The sequence below is a fragment of the Rhamphochromis sp. 'chilingali' genome, assembly GCF_963969265.1.
Source record: "Rhamphochromis sp. 'chilingali' genome assembly, chromosome: 17".
NCBI lineage: Eukaryota > Metazoa > Chordata > Actinopteri > Cichliformes > Cichlidae > Rhamphochromis > Rhamphochromis sp. 'chilingali'.
The window spans coordinates 12,815,281-12,843,117 of NC_137944.1; the positions used below are offsets into that span (position 1 = coordinate 12,815,281).

At 42.1% G+C, this 27,837-nt stretch overlaps 1 protein-coding gene across 1 annotated transcript in view; it reads left to right on the forward strand.

Moving 5' to 3' along the window:
- csmd2 (CUB and Sushi multiple domains 2) overlaps nucleotides 1-27,837 on the forward strand; it is a 296,524-nt gene that overhangs the window by 157,557 nt on the left and 111,130 nt on the right. The window contains exons 12-25 of the mRNA XM_080862285.1: nucleotides 1,582-1,694; nucleotides 7,780-7,962; nucleotides 9,445-9,635; nucleotides 9,899-10,034; nucleotides 13,007-13,201; nucleotides 16,257-16,395; nucleotides 17,772-17,959; nucleotides 19,518-19,706; nucleotides 20,302-20,418; nucleotides 20,852-21,067; nucleotides 22,002-22,190; nucleotides 23,609-23,778; nucleotides 23,908-24,064; nucleotides 24,257-24,448. Coding sequence (XP_080718411.1) covers nucleotides 1,582-1,694; nucleotides 7,780-7,962; nucleotides 9,445-9,635; nucleotides 9,899-10,034; nucleotides 13,007-13,201; nucleotides 16,257-16,395; nucleotides 17,772-17,959; nucleotides 19,518-19,706; nucleotides 20,302-20,418; nucleotides 20,852-21,067; nucleotides 22,002-22,190; nucleotides 23,609-23,778; nucleotides 23,908-24,064; nucleotides 24,257-24,448 — 2,375 coding nt within the window. The remainder of the gene's footprint in view (nucleotides 1-1,581; nucleotides 1,695-7,779; nucleotides 7,963-9,444; nucleotides 9,636-9,898; nucleotides 10,035-13,006; nucleotides 13,202-16,256; nucleotides 16,396-17,771; nucleotides 17,960-19,517; nucleotides 19,707-20,301; nucleotides 20,419-20,851; nucleotides 21,068-22,001; nucleotides 22,191-23,608; nucleotides 23,779-23,907; nucleotides 24,065-24,256; nucleotides 24,449-27,837) is intronic.

Here is a 27,837-nt window from a genome sequence, read left to right on the forward strand (position 1 = left end):
TTTTATTTCATCACCACCTGATGCAGCAGGGCATGAAAAATAGATGTCGCACCACATTGTCAATCATCTCTCTTTTCACTGTTAAAAACAAGATCACAGCCATGTGGCGCAGCATTGCAAAACTGCATATTGATGCCCCCTAATGGAGTTTGCGCTAGCAGATGCTCCATAACAATTCACAGGATGTTGTTATTAATTGTGCCGAAATTTACCACCTTAATAAAGTTTTTATAGATCAATTTTTATGCAAGGCTGCCGAGCTGGGGTGGAAACCGGGAGGGGGAGGTTGGAGATAAATGAGGGAGAAGTATGCAAAGGAAGGGGTTACTGATGTGAGATCATCCTCACATTCATATTTTTTTGTCTACTTGCTCAAACACCAACAACACACACAGGACAAACACTGAATATGGCTTAATCTCTTCAATTAAAGATTTTCCTCCCTCTCCTCCCCCTTTATGGACTTCTTTATGCTTTAAAAGTAGAGAGAGTAATTGAGTCTTTGCGCTCCTGCACACAAACAAACTAGAACAATTTAGTACTGGAGAATATACTGCAGCTATCAGCACTGTTAAACTCAGGACTATATTTTTTGAGAATCAGTGGTGCAGCCGAGCGCGTGCAGGGTGTAGGGAATTATTTAATATTTTTTTGTAACTTTATGGTCAGAGGCATGTAACCTTAGTGCAGCACAGTCATAAATGTGCTTTATAGGCAGTTAGTCACAACCAATCAAATCCACTCTTTTCATTTCAAGACACTGTGCTCTGACAGTTTAGAATGGAAAGAAACTATTGCAGTGAATATGCGACAAGAGTTTTTCCCATAAGGGAAATAATGTCCTTGTTTTGGATCTAACAGTAACAATTAAAAGGGTGGTGACGATAACAAAAAACACACAAAAACATAAAGTAGGTCATCAACAAGGACAGTATTCTAGACAGTGATTAGCTTACAGGGAAATTATTAGCATACTGATATAACTTGTCTGGGTGGAAATTATATAATAGCCTTGTCTATTATTTTTGACAAGCTTTTTAGTGCTACATTAGACACGCAGCATTTTATACTTTCTCTCACAAGTGCTTAGGAGTTCACAGACATTCAGCGCATTACCAAAAGGCTGTAAAAGAGAACAAAAATCTATCCAGACACTAGTAGCAATCCCACCATCCTACATGTTCTGTCACTAAAATTAGAACCCTTAATCACTTACTCTGCAGCTATACCCTTCCTAATTAGAGTTGGGTGGAATTACTATTCAAATGAGATTAAATTACTTCTGTGGCATTGACTGATCTTGCATTCATTTTGCACTTTGTTGTCTCCTGCTATTTTGAATGTAAGTGTTGGGATAGGATAAAAACATTTCTTAGCTTAATATTCCTTACAAAATTTGTAAAGTTCTTAATTTGTGTAATGATTTAGCAAAAACAAGGTCTCTCTGTATTTTCTAGGTGATGACAAGTCCACAGCTAAAGCACTTCTACTGCTGATTAAAAAATTGCACAAAGATATAGAATATTCAACAGAAAGAAATGTCTTTTTATAAGGTGTATGTTGGCTTTTCTTGTTTTATAGTCTGTCTGGTTCGACTACTCCAGACCTTGTCGTGAGCACCAGTCATCAGATGTGGCTCAACTTCAAAACAGATGATACCAGTGGCTCGTTGGGCTTCAAGGTGTCCTATGAAGGTAAGGTTGCTGTATATATTTTGGTTCTGGCTCATTAACTGCATTTTAAAACGGATTGTTTAACTTTAACCTACTAAGATCCGAACTCTTTCATGGCATGCATTTAAATTTTTCTTTGCTATTTGTGTTGATTGGGACCCGATGAATGTAAAAACAAAGAATTACCCGATTTTATTTTTTTTACTTGATTTTTGTTTCTGACAAAAATGAGATCTACATATGAGGACATTTGTTTTAAATTTTGATAGAACAGTGGCAGTATAATGTCCTCGTAAGTGGATATCAGGCCCTTGTAGGGAAAAATGAAGTATTTCGGTCTAGTCATCGAAAAATGTGATGTCCACATATGTGGACGCCAGGTCCTAGGAGGTTAAATCATCTTAAGAGTAGCATCAAAGGGGAGTCATGTTAATGGTAAAGTATTTTTTAGTGGTTTTGCAGTGAGTCATCATGGTGCGGTGGTACACTGATGTTAAAAAGCAAAAGCAGTCTTTATAGTTAGACTTTAAATCTCGACTTTCTCCTTTTACAGTTTGAAATAGGAGTGGATTTCTTTTTTGATCAGTTACGCTTGTGCGTTGTGACTCACCGCTCAAGTCTAACTATCATATGTCCAAACATAACACATTTTTCTTCAGTTGGCTGCTGGTCTTCCCAGTATGTGTCATCCCAAGTTTAGCTTCAAAGACATAATCATTGGAGTTTATGTATCTGTCTCATATGAGACTTTAAACAGTAATATGACATCGATTTCATCCATTTTCTTCCACTTGTCCAATTCAGCGTTGCAGTTGGGCTGGAGACTGTCCCAGCTGTCATAGGGCGAGAGGTTGCGTACACCCTGGGCAGGTCGCCAATCTGACACAGAGAGACAGACAACCATTTACACTCACATTCACACATACGGCCAATTTAGAATCACCAATTAACCCAACATGCATGTCCTTGGACTGTGGGAGGACGCCAGAGTTTGCAGACAGACCATACAAGCTCCACATAGAAAGGCCCCAGCCTGCCGTGGATTCAACCACAGGACTTTCTTTGCTGTGAGGCGATGGTGCCAACCACAATACTGTCATATCACGAACACAACTAATATATGGATGATATCTAGCAAAAGAAACCCAAACAAACAAACAAAAAAAGGAAAAGAAGAGTAATTGGAACTATAGGAGAAAATTAAGTCTCCCTTTTTGTGTGCGATCTCAGTGCCTCTGTTCTTGGCTCTTGGCAGTAGAGTCTGGAGCTCTCAGGCAGCAAAACAACTAAACAAAGAATTAAAAAGAAACATTAACCACACATAAGCAAACAAGTATTTGAGTAGTTTATGGGTGATGTTTGTGTCCTCTTTTCAATTTAATTCAGTTTGAGTCTTTACTGCTGTTTTGCTTCTCTCCTTTGCTCTCTATTTCCCCAGCTACATGTCACGTCTGCTTCCCTTCAGCTCCGTGTCGCACATAGTGGAGCATAGGAGAGATAACGATAATGCTACTAGAAGAATGCTATTAAAATGGAGCCACTTTGATATAGTTATATAATATATTATTTTTTAGAATAAAATGTATTCAAATCATAACAAGGTATGAAATTTTAGACCCTCTGATCTCTGTGTACTTCATGTTGCAATACAAAAAACAACCCTGTTTCAAGACCTCATATTTGCGTTCACTAAACTGGTCATAAACAGTCAGTGGGTCATCTAGCTACATTCATCCTACTGTCTAATACCAGTGCATCTATCTCTGTGTAATTATGTGTCTGTATGTGTGAGCTTTAACAATAGATCAATGTGTGTTTTTGCACGCGTGTTTGAAGATCAGATACAAGTGTGGGTTTGTGAATGAGTATGTGTGCGTTCTGTTTTCCAGTGTGAAAGCATGTGAGTACTGGGTGTTTGCCAAGGTTTTTCTTCTAGATAAGTGCACTGTTTGCCTCTCAGAAGCACAGCAAGTCTTCTCCCTTGCCCACAGATGCTTATTTTTCATCAGTAAAAATAACAGCAAAAGTGGAGCAGCATGCTGAACCAAAGTGTAATTAAAACAATGAGTTCTACTTAATGAAGGGGAAGAAACGCTTTGAACCACTTCACCTCCCAGATTGGAGCACCCAAAATCTAATTTGCATTCTCAATTACTTGTATTTTAAGCCTGATCATCAAGTGTAATTGCAAACACAGTCATACCAGAACCCACACTCCCACCTTACCCATACGTTGTGGGTTGCTCACACTCTGCAGTGGGCTCTGTCTGTTCTGAAAATGCAGCGCTTGCAAAGAAAATCAGTGTTAATGCAAATGAGCCTAAAACCCAACCACTGTCGTGCTTTATACTGACAACTGAGGGTATGTGATATGAAACACTTGAACTTCTTGTTATCCAGATGCAAACGAACGCACCAATGGGCTAACACTGAGGGCAAAGCATCATGTCATTTGTATTTTGAGTACTCCAGCCCATTCATTGTGCAGGGCACTAACAGTTTATGATTAAACATCGGATATAATCATCTGTTAGCAAAGCAGCAGTTGAGAAAGCATCTGTTGACAGAATTTTGAATTTTCGCCTCATTGCAAGGTTACCATTATCTTCATGCACTTTTAAATGCGACTGCAATTTTGTAAATACTTTAAATACTGTTGATTCAGTAGTGGAACTGAGAGCCTTTAGAGCCCACTGAGACATTGTGTGCAGTACTGGGTTATACCAATAAACTTGACTAATAAAGTCCTTTTGTCATCCCAGGCCTTAGGAGATTGCAGTGTAGCTGTTGACAGTAATTTGAGTCTGAGTCCCATTAACGTGCCCGGATTATTCTGGAATGTCAGGGAAGGACGACAAATACGCCCTTACATCTCTTCCCTTATTCATGAGAATCAGCAGCTGTTTCGTTCACTTACCACCCTGTGTATGTTGTGTACAAGATGCTTTCATATGTGCAACACACACTTTTATAAATATGTTTTAAACAAGAGACACACACACACACACACACACACACACACACACACACACACACACACACACGCTCTCACACACACTTCAAAGGATTCTTATATATTGAGCCAATTTTTCCTAAAGTTGTAATTAGAGGGACCCATGAGGCAGAGAGGCCTACGGGTGTAGGGACGAACAAGTGATTGCATGATCTTGTTTGTGTTTGCTTCTTGTGTTTGCGTAACAGCTGGATTGCTCTTTCAGATCTGGTTTCTGTCATTCCCTCGGTTCATTTTATCCTCCATTCTCTCTCATTCTCTCTTGGATTCACCTCAAAACTTGCTTTCAGCATCCCCCCCACCACCCCTTTTAAAGGTGACTTCCACGTAAGATCAATGAGTTGTCTTGTGAATGAGGCTGCCTCAGGACAGCCATACATCCAAACAGCAGTGAGCTCTAAATATGTGTTCTAAATGATGATCATCGTTAGGGCTGAGTATGGATTTATACCCGGCATCACCCCCGGTGCGATTTAAAATCGTATTAGGCCCTGCCATCATTTCCTGGATGGATGAGCTTATTCGCTCTCTGTGTTCCCCCATCCAGATGCCTCAATAGGATGCCTCAGCATTCCCATCTGCAATCTAAGACCTGAGAAAAGTAGAAAAAAAAGAGTTAGTGAATGAAGGCGGCCGCATAAATCTTGCAATAATGAAATTGGCGTGTTTGGTTTTAAGGAAGAAGAGTGGTCGCAGAGGTGCGGGTGTGTTTTGCGCACGAGTCGTGAAGTACTCACATCAGCTCCCAACACGAACGAGGTAGTTTGTCACACAGTAAGTCGAGGAGTACATTTTCAGTGGGGGGAGGGAGAAGCACTTGGGAGATTTGCACGATTAGAAGGTAATAGTTTAGGAAAATAAAGACACAGTAAAGAGACCAAAGTGGAAAACAGTGCATAAAGAGACAGGGAGTTCATTCATGTTGGCGTCAACAAAGGTAAACGTCAAAGTCAGTGAAGGTTTATGCACAAACTGCGTTATCTGAAACAAAGCCCGGACTTATCAGCATTCTGAATTTGCAGAGATTAAATCCATATTGATCTTGTGGGTGGTAAACAAGTGCATTTCCCATAATGACACTTTTGCATAAATGCTTGATGCAGATAATGTGGAGCAGCTCTTATTCTCCATGCGATGTGCCCTTCAGTGTTTCCCGTGAGTTAAAAATGTATTTTGCTACTCCGCTGCAAGGAAAAGGGGGCAGGGAATGTGCTGTTGCAATGGTCCATCGGAGAGTTGGTGCTTAAGCAGCATTGTATTGTATTTCATTGTATTTTCCATTATTTTGACTCCAAATCACCATTTTTACAAACTTCCTCTTTCAGCAAAAGAGATGATTGATTCTAAATTATTGATTAGTGATTCTAAAATAGTCTTAGGTGTGAATGTGTGTGAATGTATGTCTGTTTCTCTGTGTCAGCCCTGTGACAGCCTTGGCGGCCTGTCCATGGTGTACCCCAACTCTCGCCCTATGGGAGATCAGTGTTGGGAAGGTTACTTTTAAAATGTATTCCATTACAGAATACAGAATACATGCCCCAAAATGTATTCTGTAACGTATTCCGTTACGTTACTCAATGACAGTAACGTATTCTGAATAATTTGGATTACTTAATATATTATCATGCTTTTTACAACAATGTGAATGTACTATTGCTGTGTGATTTATTACTATTACTGAAAGTCCGCGACTCCGAACTGTAGTAAAGGGACCTCTGACTAATACGGCGGGGTCCCTGTCGGCTGGTAGCCGAAAAATAGCTTTACTTTGTTGTGTGGGTCAACTTTTCTTGCGAGAGACAGAGAGAGGCGTTGAAAGGCTGCTCCAGCGGAACTTATTGTTTTCGGAGGAAAACACGAACACAGCGTACAGTCGAGTCTTAATAGCTTACTTACAACTGGGCTCGTCAGGCACTCTTCTTGGCTGCAGTGGTTATTATTACATTTACATGCTTCCAGCTCCCGTTTTTCCTCGATGACAACTCGTACCTTTCCACTCCCCTTTTTCTCCCTCCTCGCGCTCACAGACACATAACGTGTATGGCAGTCCATTCTCCCTGCAGCACGGACTACACTGCCCATGATGCTACATTCTTTAGAGCTATGCTTGTAGCGTTCTGCCTGTTAGCTTAGCACAACAACAACAACAACGAAAAGGCGCTCTCTCACCCAGGAAACACACAGTCGCAGAGAGAGAGAGCGTCGCCCTGTAACCATGGCAACCGTAACGCTGCCGCCTGGAACAACAGAACGTAGCTGTCAAACAAAACCCAAACAGTCCTGACCCGCGACAAAATGAAACAGGGAAGTACCGCAGTGTAATCCATTTATTTCAACAAAGTAACTGTATTCTGAATACCACCTTTTTAAACGGTAACTGTAACGGAATACAGTTACTCATATTTTGTATTTTAAATACGTAACGGCGGTACATGTATCCCGTTACTCCCCAACACTGTGGGAGATGAGGATAGACTTAAGCCCCCCCGTTTATCCAGAATTGGATAAACGGAAGAAAATTGATGGATGGAACAAACCAATGGGAGCTATAATCATATCTGTTGTAGTTTCATGAGGAAGAGGATCCAGATTCAGATTCCAGAGGGCGACAAAGTAAAATCCAAATCTTTCATCCGAGTAGTTGTCATACACAGAGCTCAGTCAGCAAACGCAAACTATGCAGACAAGTACATTAGCAGACTTCAAGTCCATACCCAGGAAGAACAAGCTAGGGTCTACTAACTACATTAATAAAAACTTAAATGAATAGTCAGACCTTTACTTTTTAAGAGTACAATGTGACAGGTGACCGACAGAAACAGGGCCATATATACTGAGGATAATGATTAGGTGAACAGATGTGGCAGAAAACTCGCAAGGATCAATAGTAAAACTATCAAACATTACAAACCCCAACAGGAGGGAACAGAACAGAAACGCAAAACCATCTCAGAGCAGGCTTTTTCTCCCTCTCTCTCTGTAGTTGTACTGTGTACACCACAAATTCATCTTTCTCTGCATGACACAGAAATTTGCATAAGTCTGTTGCTTGCTGAATTGTTCTGTCTTATGTATTTACGTCCACCTGCGCAGAGATTGAGCAAGGCAGTTGTGGAGATCCTGGAATTCCAGCTTACGGCAAGCGGGAGGGGACAGGTTTCCGTCACGGGGACAGACTGTACTTCGAGTGTCTGCCTGCCTTCGAGCTGGTGGGGAAGAAGAACATCACCTGTCAGAAGAACAACCAGTGGTCAGCTAAGAAACCCAGCTGCGTTTGTAAGTTACTGGACGACTCCCCTCCGATTCGACGTACACCTTGCGCACACGTGCATGAATCAAACACTGCTCGCAGGGACGAGTACAGGGAGGGCTGCATAATAAATTGTCAGATTATCCTTACAGTTTGCCTTGCAGAGGCTGTGGATTTTGAAACAATAGGAGGGATTATTAGCTAATTAACGCCATGAAAGACAAACACAAAGTGAGAGAATTAGAGGGTGAGGAGAAGAGGGAAGAGAGCTGACCATGCAGATAATACCCACTGTTGTATTATTGATGAGACAATAGAATGGACAAAAAGCTGCAGTGTGCAGATAAACATCACAGAGCTGAATGACAGAGAGCTTCCTGGCCCAAATGTCATTTTGGCTGCATAATACTATGAAAAAATGGGTTATTTAGTTAACGCTTAACAAAATATTACAGTCATGTTGAAACAATGCAGCCGGCTTGCTTTTGCCGTTGAAGTTGACGCTGTAAATGTGATCGCATGCTTTTCTAACGTACAACTGTTCAATTGTGTGTTTTCATAGTGAGAGAGTCGCCAGTATGTTTATTTTTACCAAGCATCTTATTTTATCCTCCTTTTCATGCTTAAATGAGATTTGTTGATTTCTGTTAGGTCCTACTGTCAGCTAAAAGTATAATGTATCCAACTAGGACACCTTAGTAAAGCAAGCATTCTTAATTTGCCTTGTCTTATGCCTTTGATTATCTGTAACCCTTTGATGAGCCTAAGAATATGTGCACGCTCATCTGGATGCTTTTCAGAAGCAATTTTTGTCCATACTGAAAACAAAGTGCGTCGCGTAATGCTCAGCATATTGCTCGCCTTATCTCCTGTGCATGTAGTCACCAGAAGAGTGACAAACTGAAGAATTTAGCAATGCAACAGCTGTTTGCACTGACAAAAAATGTCAACCATGGCTTTCAATTAACTGCCGGTGGTCTAGGCAGTCTTGTTGTCTTGTGGAAAAGGGTCACAGGATCTGACTAGTAAGGCACGCATAAGCAATTACTGATAAGACCCCATGAGAAAGTGAACATGAGTGCCTGAATCATCGTTCAAGTCTCACTTTGTTCCTATCCAGACTTAAATGCTAATGTAGTCTGTAGTGTTTTTACACGGTCGACACATTAAATTGCTTGAATAGTGGGGACAGGAAGGTGAACACAGCAAAAGTGGAGTTATTCTAAAATGTAACATGTATTAGGTTGCACGTCGCCCGAGGTTGTTGTCAGCACAGTGGTGGTTATTGGAGTTGTCTCCTTCTTTTGAAATATGTCTATGGCACGTGTGTCTTGAGGTGGTACAGATTCAGTAAAATGAATCAAGTCATAGTGGCTTGTTGTCAGCAAAGGAAATGGAATTTGCCTCTTGTTTTCAGTCTCCTGAACAATTCTCATTTTTATGTTGCTTATCTGTATTTCTTCCTCTCACCCGCTGTCTTTGTCTCTATCTCTCTATCTCTCCTATAGTTTCCTGTTTCTTCAACTTTACCACTCCATCGGGGGTGCTGCTATCTCCCAACTACCCTCAGGAGTACGGAAACAATATGCACTGTGTGTGGCTCATCATCACCAACCCTGAGAGCAGAATCAATCTGGCCTTCAACGACCTCAGCATGGAGAAGCAGTTTGACTTCCTCTCCATCAAGGATGGGGGAAAGGTAGCGCATAAGCGGATGTCCTCGCTTACTTTGAAAGGCTCTTTGCTGACCTGTCTATCAGTCATGGTGCTTGTCAGCAGGAAAAGCAGCCTCTGTAATTATGCGTACAAGCTAAACAACCTTTCTTCCAGTATCACTGGACTTTATCGCTTTATCTGTCTACCTCACTGTAGGATCCTTCTGCTCTTGTTTTGGTTTTTTTAATGGTTTTAAGCTGAGTATAGCTTTGGTCTCAGCAGAAAATCGTTATCTGTCTTTGTCAGGCTGAATCTCCTATCCTGGGGACCTTCTCTGGTGATGTCCTGCCTCCTCCCATAACAACCAGTGCGCATGTAGCCCGTTTGGAGTTCCTGACTGACCACACCTACACAGACAGAGGCTTTAACATCACATTTACAAGTAAGTACCTCAAAGGAGATAAAGTGAAGTCTTTAAAGCTTATCACAAAAGCCCACATTGACTGTTGGATGTTTTGTATTCTCAATTGTTTGTGCATGTTTTCAGTATGTGTGTGTGTGTCTGTGTTTGCGCGCACATACAATAGGGCTCATGAATCATCCACAGTATCTCTGTGCTTGTCTCCCATAGACTGCATAAACTGGCTAAACATTACTTAGACACTCAAAGAAAAATGACAAACTCTCACTTTATTGTCTAAATAGAAACTTGACATCTAAATAAAACCCAAGCGAAGATGTAGCATCTTTACCTGACAGATGCATTTGCACCTGTGCTCATTATATTCTGTTCTGGGTAGCTGCTGACTTCTGAGGAAATTCTAGAAGCACACTGGCTGCAGTTCTGGTAAACCGTTTTTATGGTTATACTTTGTTCTGAGTGTTGGAAGCAGGATTCATTGCATGCGCACTATTGTGTTATGAGCCTGGTATTGAAATTCTTCTACATTACACCAAAGAAAATAACTCGGGAGGGAGCGTCTAACCCTCACTGAGCCGCAAAGTGTCGGGTAGTTAAGGTGCCTTTTGCTAGAAAAAATCTAAATTTTTTCTCCCGTCTTTAATTGAGAGCGCACTCATAGTAGTTTTAAAATGTAATTAGTTAATATTTATCATGCAAATCAAGATTATGAGATTATTAACTAAAACCTAATAAAAGATTCACTAGCTGCACCCACGTCCTCATTTATGTTTGACGGCGTTTTAGTAGGTAAAGGTGAATGGCTTGGACATGAATTGAGCTGCAGTTTGGGGAACGCCTCGAAGGGGACTGGCGGCGGCTCCCGGGCCTGGCAGATTTCCATGCATTAAATAGAAGTGAAGAAGTTAAAGAACTGAAAAGGGGAGCAAGGGTGGAGCATGTAAACGAGAATTAACAGCTTGTAGGACTGGGGGAACCTATATAGATGAGAACTGGAAAGAGCGTGTTCGTAGGCGTGGTCCCGCTCCTGAAATTCAGATACTTAATCTCCAACTAAGAAATAGGTGCCAACCCCCCCCCCCCCCCACCAAAAAAAAAGATGAAAAAATGAACAGAATCAATATAGTGTAATTAGAAACCAAACAATACAGTCAACATGATTAAATATTAAAATATACAGAAAATGTCTACCATGGTTAAGGCCAGATTTGCTAACTCAGTGTGCCAGCGCGACCTGGGTTTTGGCGTTAAAAAAAAGTGCTGTTGGTATTTACGAAGGGAATGCAGAGACAGGATTGCGTGTAGGAGGTGGGAGCTCAGAGGTTTTTGCTGCTGACCCTGTTGCAGTCGTATTTCTGAGAATTCCTTTCGCAAGTTGTAAAATATGGTGAGAGATTAATGAAATCAAGCCTGCAAGCTGATATAAACATAAATACACCGATACTTAACACTGCAAAAAAAAAAAAGCACATCTTGTTTTTTTGCGCATGATATTGAAATAAACCAACTGCCCTCGTTTTTAGTAAGCAGCACCACCTTTGTAAATCATTCATAAAACTAACCACACCTACAGTACGAGTACTGTAGGCACTGCACTCAGACGCTAATTTGCCACATTTAGTCATTTTGAGCCATAGTCTTACATATATGTCTTATAGTATGAATCAGCATTGGCATACAAGTTTTGTTCTCACACTTAACAAAGCCCTGAAAGGATAGCTGCAGCTGGGTTTGTGTTAGGATATTTAAATCAAATCCCCTCCATGACAGAGATCTCTTACTGTTTATTTATATGTTCATTAAATGCAGTGCACAGTGATGCCTGTTTACAGTATACTATGAAGATTGCTCATCCTGTTTCAACTTAACCTCGGCTCTCACCAAAATATCTCTTTGATGTTAATCTATATCAGCTCAGCAAGGCCAGAATGCTTTCAACCCCCCCCCCCCCCCCCCCCCCCCCCCCCACCCACCCTTTGCACGAGCTCATTTGCAGACGCGACATCAACCAAGCCCAGGTGCATCTGGAAAGCCACAATGTGGACAACACATGGCGGCTAATGCATTAATTAGCATGCTAGATGAATAAATAAATAACCGTGCCGAACGAATGCCACGAGCAGTTAATTGAAGATGACGGTTTGTTCCTGAGAACAGTGTCATCTAACTGCAGGACGGTTTTTGAGGAGGTTGTGGGGCTGAGCACACAACTTTCATCATTCATGTTAATTAAGGACATGCCAAACTGTATTTAGGCAATTTCTAGCGCGTTAATGAATAAGATATTTGTGATGGATGAGGTGTAGCTGGCACTTGGTTTGGGTCCAGTAACTACAGAACAGGGATTCATCAACACCTACACGCGTCAAATACCTGCATGTGTTTACAAGAGTGAGAGTAAGTGAGAGAGATAGCAGCCGAGGTGATGTATTTGTTTACAGGCCGTGTTTCAGGGTTATGACTCTTCTTGTATGACTGTGTTTCTTTGTGCTCTTTCTACTTGAAATTTCATCGAGAGGCCTGATTGATAAAGTTGTGAGGCTGCATGAAAGCAATTACCCTTGTTTGTTTACCTCACGATTACTTCAGCAGTGTCATCTGGCACTGATGATCTGCATACGGTGTGGTTTCCCACCCTGTAGAATGACTGCAGCAGGGTGAATCAGTGTGACTAAGTGAAACAAATTCCCGCTTGTTACATGCTGGAGTGGCTAAGTGCTGACGGTACAATGACAGAAAAAGTTTTGTCTTGAAACTCAAGCAGTTATTTTGGAGTCTTTACACAGGACAGCATGTGATGTGGATTAATATCAGCAGAATTATAGACAATCTCTTTTTCCATTTCATTATCAAGCAAAGACTTTAAGCAACAGGGAAAGCATTTTTCCTGTTTATAGCTAATGTATTAAGTAGTCTGTTTTTTTTCTAAAGTCTTCTAAAAGCTGACTCTGTACTCGTCACTAACCCCCATCTCTTCTCTGCACTTCCACAAGCGTTCCGCCACAACGAGTGCCCAGACCCGGGTGTGCCGGTTAATGGGAAACGCTTTGGAGAGAGCCTTCAGCTGGGCAGTTCCATCTCATTCCTGTGCGAGGACGGCTTTGTTAAGACCCATGGCTCCCTGACCATCTCCTGCATTCTCAAGGACGGCAATGTGGTGTGGGACAACGCTGTTCCTCGCTGTGAAGGTGTGTAAGAGGGCTCATGTGTACCGTTAGAAGAAAAAAAAACTTCTGATAGCTCATTACCCGGACTGTCCTGGAGGTATAACACAGCTAAACGGGAGAATATATCCTTCTGAAGGGGATTCTGGCCCCCAGACCTTATGCTTGACACCCCTGGCTGTGTCAGACGTGATGTCCTTCAGCCTGACGTACTGTGGTCTGTCGGTGAGGTAGTCGGAGATCCAAGCCACCAGGCAGGGGTCCACCTCCATCCTGTTCAGTTTTTCTTGAAGCATACAGGGCCAGATGGTATTAAAGGCACTGGAAAAGTCAAGAAACAGGATCCTGACCGTGCCTTTTCCCCCATCCAGGTGTGAGTGGGCTCTGTGTAGGAGGTACAGGATGGCATCCTCCACTCCGACACCCGCCTTGTATGCAAACTGTAGTGGGTCCTGGGCATGTTGTACCTGTGGTCGGAGGAGGTTGAGGAAGAGCCGCTCTAGAGTCTTCATAAGATGTGACGTCAGTGCCACCGGTCGGAAGTCATTCAGCTCATTGGGCCGGTTCTTTTTGGGGACCGGGACGATGCAGGATGTCTTCCATAGGGCGGGCACTCTCCCCAGTCGCAGACTGAGGTTGAAGACTCGTTGTAGCGGCTCCCCAAGTTCAGCAGCACACGCCTTTAGCATCCTAGGACACACCTTGTCTGGGCCTGCTGCCTTTCTGGGGCGAAGCTTCCTCAGTTGTCTCCTGACCTGATCCACTGTGACACTGGGAGATGTTTGGGAGGAGGGGAGGGGGGGAGATGTCTTGCTGCTGAGAGAGGGATTGGAGGAGGGGGGTGTCATGGTGTCAGGAAGGGGGGGAAGCGAGGGAGGTAGGAGAGTGGGGAGAGGACTCTGTAGTGAAGGTGAGGGTGAGGGTGGGGGGGTTGTGGGCTGGTCAAACCTGTTGAAGAAGTTGTTGAGTTCGTTTGCCTTCTCCACAGTCCCCCCCACTGTGCTTTTCTTGGTGTTGTGGCCTGTGATGGTTTTCACACCATTCCAGACCTCCCTCATGTTGTTCCTCTCCAACTTCTGCTCCACCTTCCTCCTGTAGGTGTCCTTTGCTTCCCTCAGGCAGCGTTTCACCTCCCGCTGTGCTGCTTTCATCTCCTCCTTCACTTTGCTCCTGAAAGCCTTCTTCTTCATGTTGAGGACAGCTTTGACTTCCTGTGTTACCCACGGTTTGTTATTAGGATAACACTGTACCGTCTTAGCAGGGGCGACCGTGTCCACACAAAAGTTGAGGTAGTCTGTAAGACAGTGTGTCGCCCCCTCTATGTCCTCACCATGTGGGCTCAGGAGCACATCCCAGTCTGTGTTGTCATAACAGTCCCTCAGAGCATCCTCCTTTTCTGGGGTCCATCTCCGGATGGAGCGCGTTGTGACCGGCTGCCTTTGGACGAGGGGTGTGTATTGTGGCTGTAGGTAAACCAGGTTGTGGTCTGACTTCCCTAGTGGGGGGAGGGGGGTGGCTCTGTATGCATCTCTCACATTAGCATACAGTAGGTCAATTGTCCTGTTGCTCCTTGTGGGACAATTCACAAACTGGTGAAAAGCAGCCAGAGTAGAGTAGAGTCCAGTGTGGCATGGTTAAAGTCTCCAGATATAATAATGAAAGCCTCGGGGTTTTGTGTCTGAAGTCTTGCTGTGACTGTGTGTATTTTCTCACAGGCAGCTGTTGTTGTGGTTAGAATAATAAAAAATTCTAACACACACACACACAAAAAAAAAGTTCAAAACTAAGTTCAGAATACGCCTTGCAAAAACAAACTAAGGAGAAAAAAAAGAGATTAAAAGAAATATCTGTACCAGTTTGGACTTTGATGTCCCAGTCCCTCTGAATGCTTCTGCAGTTCTTATCTCCCAATGGTACTACCCAGCCAGCTATTTGCCTCAAATACCGCCAAAAAAAAAAAGTTTTTGTCACCTCTTGTATACAAACGTTAGCAAACTTTGAATCGCGAGTAGTAGTTTTGATGGTATAGCTAGCTAAGTATGCAAAAATGTTATAAAATAATACTAATAATAGTAATAACTCCACCTGAATTAGATTTTTCTCAAATAGTTAAAGGAGATATAGTTAATTACTCCATTCTCAGTAACTTTATGTCAGTGACAGCTGAGCTCAAATTGAAGCTGGTGATGACCCGGCGGCTTTGTTCTTTCCAGTTTGTGATGCAGCGGCCATAATTTGCTTATATAGAGAGAGCTGAACAATCATCTCTGCCTGACTCAATACTCAATGAACTATCCCCAAGAAGTAGTTTAGTTTAGATAATACTCACCATTAACTAGCCGCTTTAAGTGCAGTCACCATGGCTGGAGCTCCAAGGGACTTAATCAGGTTCTCTGTCTGTGATACGCAAACGAGGCACCACTATTAAAACATGTCACAACCCCCCACCACCCCACCCCCGTGTGCCACAGCAGTTTTGTGTTCCTCCATCTATCATACCCCTGCGTTTGTAGCCTAATGCGTTTTATAGATGTCCTTCAGTATGCTGAGTTGGCTGATTAAATCATTCCACTTCAAAGGGAGCGAGGAGCTGGCACAGTAACGAAGCCGTCCACTGTGCCCGTGTGCTCTGGTTAAGGATAGGCAGTTAAAAGGAGATGCGGCAAAGAGAGCTGTAACAGAGATTAGGGTGCAGGAGAGGGGTCGGCGCACTCAAGTGTCTTTTGTGCTAGCGATCAAAGACGTCCCATTTCGTCTTTTTGATGGGAGAAGGGCTCGATGATATGTTTAAAACCCTGACTCCTTGCATAGGTGGCACACAAATGCGTAATAAATGCTCATGTGCACACAGACACGCAAACACTGACACGCGTGTTCCGGGAGAAGCGGTTAACCTTGAAGCGCGCTGTCACCAGCTTCCATAAGATAAACCTTGGCAGCAAAAAGAAATGGGATGAGCCCCAGCTGATGCATGGGAACATCTGTGGGCAATGGCATACATCATCCAGGATAGACGTGCATTCATTTTTTATTTTTTAATCTGTTCTTTCTCTACCTCTATTTCATCTCTCTGTGTTAGCCCCGTGTGGAGGGGATCTGAAGGCTCCCAATGGAATCATCCTCTCCCCTGGCTGGCCAGAACTATACAAGGAGGCCCTTAACTGTGAATGGATCATTGAGGCTCCTCCAGGCTACCCCATCAAGATCATCTTCGACAAGTGAGTCACCCACATAGCAACTGCTCTTGTGCCAGCACTTTCTGTTTTCTCATAACAGGCTTGGATTTTTATTGCTTTTACCTTCTCACTGTATCACTGTGTTCTTATATCGTTATGTCTCACTTTAACCTCTCCCAACGCCTTTCCTTTATCGGAGTAATGCAGTAGATCTAATGCACTTCAACACATCCACCAACCAGGATAATACTGCTTTATTTACTAAAGTCCTTCAGAGGGGTTTGATGCTTTCATTTGATATCCTGAGCCCTAAGTACGCAAACACACACAATGCAAAGGGCTATGTAAGTTGAGATGGTCTGTCAAGAGGGACTGTGGAAATGGGAGTGGATGTAATTTGTCCTGATGTTTGAGAGAGAGACAGTTGTAGGATCAAATGCTACATCAGTGTTTCACTGAGGCTCATCTTCGCAAACCCGGCTCATCCTGAGCGCTTCCACGACAGCGGGCCATGCAAAATGAATAGCGCGTAAATGTTTGTTGCTCTTTAATTTTTATGTAACATCAATAAAATATCACAAACCGCTTCATTTAGATGACACGGTTCTGAAACTAAGCAATTTATTCACGCTTTGAAGATGAAGTGGCTCAGGCAACAAAGACAGAAACACACATACATGCTATTGAAATACTGTATACACCCACCAAAGCCAAATGTCTCAGGATTCTCCAAAAGCAGCATCACTCGCTTTTGTACAGTTACCACTGTTATTACACTGACTGGCTAAATGTCAAAAATACATTTTTAGATGGGATTCTCTACATTGCCTGTTTTTGGTTAAGACCATATTGATTCATTTACTTTACAAATTGTTCATTTCATCAAGTTTTATCCAGCTAGTCAAGCACAGATTAAAACATGAAGTGAAAATGAGCTCTTTGTCCACTCTTGATCTCTTTTCCCTGATAATTTAGCAGAAGGCAAATATATTTATGGAATATGAGAAACCTTATTTTTGATACAATCTACTAATGCAGATCTTACCTTTAAACTCCCGTCTGTTCGTTTGATATTCTGCTTTCGTGCTGCTTAATTTCAAATAAATGCACAGAAGTCCCAGTGGATATGTCACTGTTGTGTGATGGTGTGGAGCTCCAGGGCAGGCTCCACTTTGTCTGATTTGTAACCGAGCTTTGCATTTATTGTAGATCTGACTTAATAATGAAGACGATGAGGTTTGAATTGAGATGCTCATGTAAGACAGACTAGTTCACATATACATTTTTAGCATGATTATGATTGTTTAGTTCTTTATTTTCCCATTTCATTAATTTCAACAATCATTTACTAAAGGCATACATTATTGTCTCGGATCTTGTGAGGTGCAGTCAAAAAAAGCTTTGCTTTGTGTTTTCAGGTTTCGCACCGAGGTTAACTATGATGTCCTCGAGGTGCGAGATGGACGTTTTCCCTCTTCACCACTAATTGGCAGTTACCAGGGCACACAAGTTCCCCAGTTCCTGATCAGCACCTCCAACTTCCTGTATCTCCTATTCACCACTGACAAGAGCCACTCTGACATTGGCTTCCGTATACGTTATGAAAGTAAGGGCCTACCACGTTTGAACACAGTGACACAGGAAGCAGTTTGTTCACTTATGCACCACAGACGCTAAAAGAAATACATCTGTTGCATATACAGTGGGGGAATAATTATTTGTTTGCTCACTTATTAATAAATGAGCAATCTCTAATTTACTGAAGAGAGACAGAATATCAAACAAAATCCAGGAAAACACATACATAAACATTATAAATTGATTTGTATGTCATTGAGCGAAATATGAATTTGATCCCCTACAACCAAGACCAAGGAGCTGTCAAAGGACATCAGGGACGAAACTGTTGTCCTGCCAAAGGCCATTAGCAAGAAGCTTGGTGAGAAAGTGACTGCTGGTGCTGTACTTTCCTCATGGGGTGTGGATGATCATGAGAAAGGTGGTGGATCAGAATAAAACTACACAGGAGGAGCTTGCTAATGATTTGATTACACCTGGGACCAGAATCACCAAGAACACCATTGATCTCACGCTACACTGTGATGGACTAAAGTCTTGCAGCACTACCAAGGTCCCCCTGTTCAAGAAGCCTCATGCACATGCGCAACCTAAGTTTGCCCATGAACAATGATTCAGAAAAGGCTAGGGAGAAAGTGCCAAAACTGAGCTCCAATCACCTGCTGTGATTTGAAAGTTGAGTTGAAACTATGAGTTGAAACTATGAGTTTCTAAGCAGCAGCCACGAAACCTAAAAGATTTAGTTTCTGTAAACAGGAGTGGACCAAAATCCACCTGTTGACCAACTACAGGAACTACAGTCTTACTGACTGTTCGCCAACAAGGGTTTCTTCGCCAAGTATTAAGTCATGTTTTTTGATCGAATACGTATTTCACTCAATGACATGCAAATTGATTTAAATAACCTTTATGCAGTGTTGATATTCTGTCTCTCTCCATTAAAATGAAACTATCATAAGAATTAGAGACAGTTTGTTTCTTTGGAAGTAGGGAAACTTTCAGATTCACCATGGGATCAAATAATTGTTTCCCCGACTGTAGATTGTGTAACCTATTTTCTGTACTGCACGTGTGAAAGCTATTCAGTTTTGGCTGTAGATGTAAATGTAAATTCACCACGATGCCACTGTTATTAGAATACGTATAATCAGAAAGAAAATGGGTTTTTCTTTCATATATTTCTGCCCTGACATATTGCCAAGCTCGAGACTGTATTTACACTCCCATGGTTTCACACTTACACATTTCTACCTAGCCTCGTTCCCACCTTTGCAGCATATACTGGCAACCTTTTCCACTTTCTCTGTGGCTAAATCTTTGCAAAGCTTCAATAATTCACTATAACCACAACTTCACCACGCGAGGTGGAGCGGAAAAGTACTTTGAAAACTTCTTATTGGTTCATTTCTGTGGAAAAATGATATTCGTTTGAATTATTTATAAGAATCGTTTGATAAAAGTAAACTGCCCTTCAACATTTGTTGACCTCCTCGTAACCCGTTATGATAATTACACTTGTAGGTGAATTCGGAGCCTTTTGTGTCTGCCTCTGATCAAATGTCATTTATTTTCTCTTCACTCTGCAGCCCTGCAGCTACAATCAGATCACTGTGTGGATCCTGGCATCCCCGTCAACGGGCAGCGACACGGGAACGACTTCTACGTCGGAGCTTTGGTGACATTTAGTTGCGACGCAGGGTACACGCTTAGTGACTCTGAGCCATTAGAATGTGAACCCAATTTTCAGTGGAGTCGCCCCCTGCCTAGCTGTGATGGTACGTTCCATAATATTGACCTAGAAATGAATGGTCCCCCTGCCAGATTTCTCCCCACTCATAAATGGGATTAAAGCTAAAGTCATTGTTGTGTGTTGTTAGAGATGAAACATGAGAAATCATTTTAAGCACTTTGCTTCATATTGCATCACATTTAAATAGCTATATATTCCTGAGTTATTATAAAATCCATATGAGATGATAACATTTCTTTCAAGGACTCTTGTTTTAGACTTTAAAAGTTTCTGCTTCATTTCATCAGAAATGTTTTATATGTGCGGCAGTGAACATACCCTTTGATGTTTCCCTTTTTCCTCGTCTGTAAATGCTTTTATATTTAAGGACAGTATTGATTATCCCGTCCTGTCTGTAATGATATTGTTAACATCCACTCGGTCTTTTTGTGTGCCATCTTGAAGGGCACATCTTGGAAAATGCATTCATCCACATTGGAATTGCACAGACGGTTTTAGCATTTATTTATTTATTTTTGGGGAACGTTATTTCTGTCTTCGTGTCCTCTCTGATTTTGCTTCTGCGCTCATCTCTCTCCTTCATCCATCTTCCACTGTTTCCATTCGTCCCGCGTCACCAGCATTGTGTGGAGGTTACATCCAGGGCAACGCCGGCACCATCTTGTCTCCCGGCTTCCCAGACTTTTACCCGCATAACCTGAACTGCACGTGGATGATCGAGACCTCCCACGGCAAAGGTTAGCAGAGAAATTCTGTGTCGACACATGCGGCAGTCAAATTCAATTTCTGTTACAATGTCATTTCCCTCTACTGAGTGGCCTTTTTATTTTGCCGAACAAGCTGTCTTTGTAAGGCCGGGCTGCTGAGAGGCTGGCCTAAGGCTACGGCGCCATGGGATGATTCTCCAGCCTTTGGTCGAGCACTCATATCAAACTGACTGAGCCTTATTTGCAGATGCTTTATCTGCACAGGTGCAGCTGTGTTTGGAAAAGGATAGGGAATTTGTACTGAATGTGTTATGATATAGAAAATATTGTGTTTTCAATGTTTTTTTTTCCACCTTCATGATTATTATGTATGTGATGTTTATTATTATGCATATATAAGTTATGTAAAGATTTAAAAAACCCAAACATTTCAACAATGGCTCTTTCATCTCCTCGTATTCAGGTGTCCAGTTCACCTTCCACACCTTCCACCTTGAGAGCCCTCACGATCATTTATTGGTGACAGAGAACAGCAGCTTCTCTCAGCCACTTTGGAGGCTGACGGGCTCCACCTTGCCTCCGCCTCTCAGCGCAGGGCTGTTTGGAAACTACACAGCACAGATCCGCTTCCTGTCTGACTTTTCCGTTTCGTATGAGGGATTCAACATCACCTTCTCTGGTGAGAATAAATTTAGTTTTACGGATTTAAAGCCTTCTGAACTGTTTTTTGTCCTTTTTTGTTTGACTTCACAATTTTAAAAAGTACATTTTCTGCAAATGAATGAAAACATATGCCATATCAGATAAATATAGGACAGTCTGCTATGAATTATCATCACTTTTTCTGTAATCCTACTCATTTATCGTGTACTTTCACTGGTCTGGTTCGGCCTTGTTAAGATCAAAGTGGGCTGCATGTGCCCCAGAACGTAAAATCTCTGCTTTAGAACATTAATCATGCATTTCTTCATGTATTTTTAATAATTATGGTTTCTGAAAAAGTTATTGATACAAACAGTCCTCTGGAAATCTGTGATTACATGTACTCAAGAATGAATAGTAAAATAGGTTAACACCAAGAAAACGGACTCATTTTAAATGAATAAAGTAGAAACGAGCACTAATGACCCTTTACCTACTGAAAGCATAATTTACCTCCTTTGTTCTCACAGCATTTCTAGATTTGAACATTAGGACGCCGAAGAAAGAGATTCTTATAAAATCTAATGAGATGTTATTGATGGCTTAAAATAGCAAGTGTGAATTCTTATCAGTGGCTGAATGGACGAAAGATTTAATGTTTGGAATGGTTTCATTACTTGCAAAATCCCTTTGAAGGCTCTGCTTGAATAATCTTAATAAATGACATATGGGCTTCTGATCCTTAGACGTGAACTTGGGTTTAGAAGAAAAGTGTCATATTTCAGAAGGTTTAGCCCTCTTTTACTTTTTGAAATATTTTCTTAACTTTCCTAGCATGACAGAAGTCTTAATTAGCCCGTTTCACACATTTACACATCGCAGATAAAAAGCCCCACACAGACAAAACTGTTATTACACTTTCTTTACTTGCCAGTGCTGAAGATTCATACTTTTTTCTCTCTATTTTCCAGATTATGATTTGGAGCCGTGCGAAGATCCTGGAATTCCACCTTACAGCACCAGAAAGGGATTGCAGTACGGAGTGGGCGATGCCCTCATCTTCTCTTGTTTCCCAGGTTACCGACTGGAGGGTCCAGCGAGGGTGGTCTGCTTAGGGGGCAGGAGGCGGGTGTGGAGCTCCCCTCTGCCAAGGTGTGTTGGTAGGTGGTCACATGCTTTATTTTGGCTTTTGTCACTTCCCCGCCTCCCCACCTCTCTAATCTCCCAATGCCATGCCAGCACATTAGCCTTCCACACACCCCCACAATTAAGAAATGTACAGAAGTGTCAGTCACGTTAGACAGCGAGGCATTCCCCTTTCAAATCTCCTCATTATCATCCCTCCATACACACAAGTTTTGTCTCTTCGTTGGATAGCTTCCCAGAAACTGAGCTTTTTTTTTTACTTTGTCCAAATTACATAGTGCCACCGTTCTAATGAGGACAGCATTAAACAGCTTAAATATGTTAATTATTGATCGTGCTTGTTGCTAATGCATGTGAAACATGTTGGGTCAGACTGCGAAGATGTAGGTCAGTGTGTTGATTCTGTGATGCAGCAAACCTTAATGGGCATTTAGGCTCTGATATGAAAATGAATTCATCTTAATGCTCGTAACGATAATGATAGGTGCATCAGTGACCATGGCAATCGTTGACCTACTTGTGTTTGTCCTCAGCGTGGCAGCTTTTAATAAACTAAAAGCACCATTAAAATGGAACTTAATGTGGAAACACTGGAAACTGCACGAATTACTTTATTTGCACATTCAATTTATTTTTTGTGTCTAAACTCGGAACGTAATTGGAACCGCAGATAATTTAACACGCTGCTGAAAACGAGCAATTAGACTCGAGTGAATAGCGTGATGGTGACGTCACAGTGCATTTCGGTTAATACATGATTTGTTTCTAAATGTTTGCTCGCAGAGTTTAGGCGTGTGTAAAGTAGGTCAGTCAATTTCCTGACAAAAACCTGCTCGCTCTGCTTTCTGTTTAGTTGTCTGAAGCTTTGGCTGCTGGTTTTCGGTTTGCCCTCCAGATGAATTCAGGTCTTTGAAGGATGGCACCAGAGACACATTTTGATATTTTCATACTGCTATCACTCTCAACCTCATTTTAGAAACTTGATTCTTCTCCATATGCCTCCAAGACAGCCCCATCACCTTACCTCATCTTACTTGGGTGCATTCTCAAAGTTAAAAAAGGAGGGTGCCTTTGTGGCCATTTAAATTCTGGCTGCCATTTTTTTAAGAGAAAACTTTGTCTTCCCCCAAGTTTCCCCCCCTGATGTGATTCAGAAAAAGTAGTTTTCAGATAGAGCTGAAATTAGTGTTAATCATATTCAGATTGCAGTGTGATTATGATGATGTGCCACTCAACATTCAGGTTTAGTCAGTGACCATATTCCTCTCCCCATCACCTCTCCCATCTCCCCGTGCATGACAGCATGAATAAATACACTCGGAGTTTCAAGCATATAGCGATTGACATGTCCTCTGCTCTCTCCAACACCACCACTACCACCACCTCTTTCTCTCTCTCTCTGTCTGTCTCTGCTCTCTTACTTTTTCTCTAGCTGAATGTGGTTCATCCGTGACTGGTATGCAAGGGGTGCTGCTCTCACCCAACTACCCCGGTTACTACGGCAACAACCACGAGTGCATCTACTCCATCCAGACGCAGCCTGGCAAAGGCATTCAGCTACGGGCACGGGATTTCAGACTGGAGGAGGATGACATACTCAAAGTGAGAGGGTGGTGGGAGTTGTATCCTCCCCGTGTCTGTATGACGCCTTGTTAGCATATCTGCGTGCGCGCACCTGCTTCTCCTAATTCCAATACTTCCTCCCACTCTCTCTCTCTCTCTTCCGTCCAGGTCTTTGATGGAAGCAGTAATAAGGCTCGCCTGCTGGGGGTGTTTACAGGCAACGAGCTGCTAGACACAACCCTGAACTCCACCTCCAGCTCTATGTGGCTCGAGTTCATCAGCAATGCGGATAACACCAGTAAAGGCTTTGAACTACACTTCACCAGTAAGTAACTCACTCTGTTGTGCACACAAATACAATGTACTTTTTTTTAAAATTCAGAGTCTTTTGAGTGTAGTTTGTGCTTGCTTTGTCCAATTTTTTCTTTGTTGCCTTTGGCGCATTAAAAGCACAACAATTCTTTCTTTCTTCTCCGTCCGAATTTGCCTCTTTTTTACCTCTCGCTCTCTGCTAAAGGTTTCGAGCTCGTGAAATGCGAGGATCCAGGTGTTCCCCAGTTTGGCTACAAGCGGGAGGACAAGGGTCATTTTGCAGGGAGCATCGTGTCTTACAGCTGTGACCCGGGCTACACCCTGAAAGGTCCTGAGGTGCTCACCTGCCTGAGGGGCGAAAGGAGGGCTTGGGACAGCCCCCTTCCACTCTGTGTTGGTGAGTATGATCGTTTTGAATTTGGCTGGAGATTTTTGAAGTTTGAAGTTTTGAGACAGCAAAGACTTTAGCCAACTGGGTGCTCTGTTTAGATTTGCACTGCATTTTTATAAGTTTGTTTTGTTTTGTTTTATTTAACCCAGGTTTTTGACATCTTAACATGCTAAATTCAACTGTTGCATACATGAATAATTACGTACTTCAATGCAAAAATAAAATAACTAAGGCTGAAAAAACTGCTTTCTGTCAGACACTGTTGATGCACACAAGGTGTCCTTTGGTGCCGGTGCCATTATGTACCAGACATAGCAATGATGGACATAGAGAGATAAGTTAAAGCGGTACCAGTCACTTGTTTACCCTCTGGAAGACTTTCATTTGTAGGTAAAGTTTTTGAGGGGGGGTTGTTATTTTGAGTAGGGAGGTTTGCCCGTCCTTTTTATTTTCACTTTCACTTGCTGGTTAAATGGTAAATGGACTGTTTCTTAAATAGCACTTTCTTACTCGAGCACTCAAAGTGCTTTATACAACATGCCTCATTCACACTTGCATTCATACAAGCACATTTTTTCTACCTCTGAGTTCTTTCTATCTAGCATATACACTCCAATCAACACAGTAAAAGTGACTTCAAGTTTAATATTTTGGAAAAGGATACTTTGACATGCAGACTGGAGCAACCGGGGGTCAAATCAACAACCTTTCGATCAGCGGGTGACCTACTGTACCTCGTGAGCCAAAGCCACCCCTGAAGCTACGTTAGTTTAGCAACCAAGATTACTTGGTAAACTTTAGGAAAATATTGTGATTTCTATTAAAATACTTCCAACTCAGTCCTAATGTTGTTAGGGGCCATCATAGCTGTATCTCAGCACCAGTGGTCTGTGAGAATTTGGGGGAATTTCAGGGACATAAAAAAGTTATTTGAGCAATAAGGAGTAAAAAGAAAAAAAAAAGCTATTTAAACAATGATAGACATGATTGAGTGATCTGGAGTGAAAAAACTAAAACTGTCTCAGAAATGTGGTGAAGTGGACCTATAAAATATAATATAAATAGATATGTTTCCATATTCAAGTGCAGTGTGTAAGAGCATGACATGTTGTGTAGTATCACATACTTTTGCATCAGTCTATGATATCATGTCTTTGTGTAATTCCCTTTTCTTCCATTGCTATTTGTTACAATATATTGTATTAAAATCAGGCAAAGATTTCCAGTTAAAGTAGCATTATGTGTTGCATCCTCATATATTACAGCATTTATCTGTGTTTTCTTTATAGTTTGCACGGCTAATCCAAGCCGGCTTCAGTTTTTTTAGCTGATGTATGACCTAGTTCCTCTTCCTAATAACAATGTGAATATACCAGTTTGGAAAAAAAGCTCTGTGGTTTGTTTTAGCGCTGCTATTCTGGGGCATCCATTTGGTTGCTTTCCCAGCAATTCAGTGCATTATCTCATCCAAAATGACTGTGCTCTATTTTTTCTTTTTATATTCCTATTGCATCATGATTGCAAATTCCCCCTTTCACTCTGTTTTTTTTTTTTTTTCTAAAAAAAGACACTATATCAGCAGCAACCCTGAGCCCAGGAAGCAAGGTTTTAACCCCCCTGTCTGTACTCTGAAGACTTTCAAAAATGTGTTTGATGGAGATAATTTCATGAAAGTTTAGCAGAAGATCCCTCTATTTTATTTTCAGAGTTCATCTACAAGTCACCTGTCACTTATTGCCAGCCACCGCAGACACTGTATGCATATATTCTGGCACACAGACATATAGATATATATATAGTATCATGCTAACCCACCCAGAGCCATTTTTTGGACATTGTCAGGAAGAAAACCAGGGAGACAGGCGTTCTTTGACATCAGCCAAGGTGATTAGAATAGTGTTGCTCTGCTCCCTTTCCGAACCAAACTGACAGGTAATTTCATGTCTGGATATAAACAACATTCGCCAAACTGTATTTCCCCGAACACGTTTGTCCTCCCGATGCTCCTTTCACTGCAGATGATAGCTTAACATCCGGAGTGAATTTAGGAGCAGATGTGGGACTGTTTCTGCTTGTAATGGCGGGATTATTTTCTCGCAGTGAGGACACACTGAGCACAGATGGGGAGGGTATAGCGGGAAGGGCCAGGAAGGAGAATGGAGTTTAAAAAAAGGGGGTGGTGGGGGGGGGGGAGTCTGGTGTATACTGAAAGTCACAGAAGAAGAAATTTGCAAGGTTGAATCTCACACAGAAGCTCCGATGTGGACACCAGGATGTTATTATTGTTATGTTTGGGTATGTGTGCACATCTAATGTCATTCAAAAATGATAGCCCACTACACAGAAAACGAGAGAGAGAGAGAAATTCCATATTTGCAAAGCAGCAACATGACTTCATGGGTTTCATTTGTGATCATACTGAAAAAGCATTCTGGGAAAAAAAATGAAAAAAATAAAACCACTAAGACTGAGACTGAGACAAAGGGAAGAGATGCTGAGCTGAACTTTGATGAATGTGGGGGCAGATTGAAGGGGTAGAGTGGTTCGGGGAGTTATACTGCTATGGCAGCATTGAGCGGTAGTTTCTTAGGTCATAAGGCAAGAAGAAAGCGATGGCTTTGTCTTACTGTGATAGATCACTGCCTTTTCAATCCACGAAACAGCAAGTTTTCTTCAGCACAAAAAAAGGATAAGGGGTAGGAAAAGCTTGAAAATAGACTGAAAGCCTCAGCAGGAGCGTGAAGAATGATATGTTCATATTTTTATTTTTTGGGTAAATGGCCTGTATTTGTATAGCGCTTTACTTAGTCCCTATGGACCCCAAAGCGCTTTACACTACATTCAGTCACACACACATTCACACACTGGTGATGGCAAGCTACATTGTAGCCACAGCTGCCTTGGGGCACACTGACAGAGGCGAGGCTGCCGGACACTGGCACCACCAGGCCATCTGACTACCACCAGTAGGCAATGGGTGAAGTGTCTTGCCCAAGGACACAACGACCGAGACTGTCGGAGCCGGGGCTCGAACCGGCAACCTTCCGATTACAAGACGAACTGTCAACTCTTGAGCCACAATTGCACCACATCTTAATGTTTTTAAGAAACGTTTAACTATGGTGATCATTGTTACTTAAATGTACACCAGTCAGGGATAACATTATGACCACCTGCCTAATATTATGTTGGTCCCGGTTTTGCTGCTATAACAGCCATCACATGTTGAGACATGGACTCCACTAGAGCCGTGAAGGTGTGCTGTGGTATCTGGCACCTAGATGGTATTGACAGAACCTTTAAGTCCTGTAAGTTGTGAGATGTTGCCTCCATGGATGTTTGTCAAAGAAACATCCACATTGATGGCTCGACCCAAGGTTTCCCAGCAGAACATT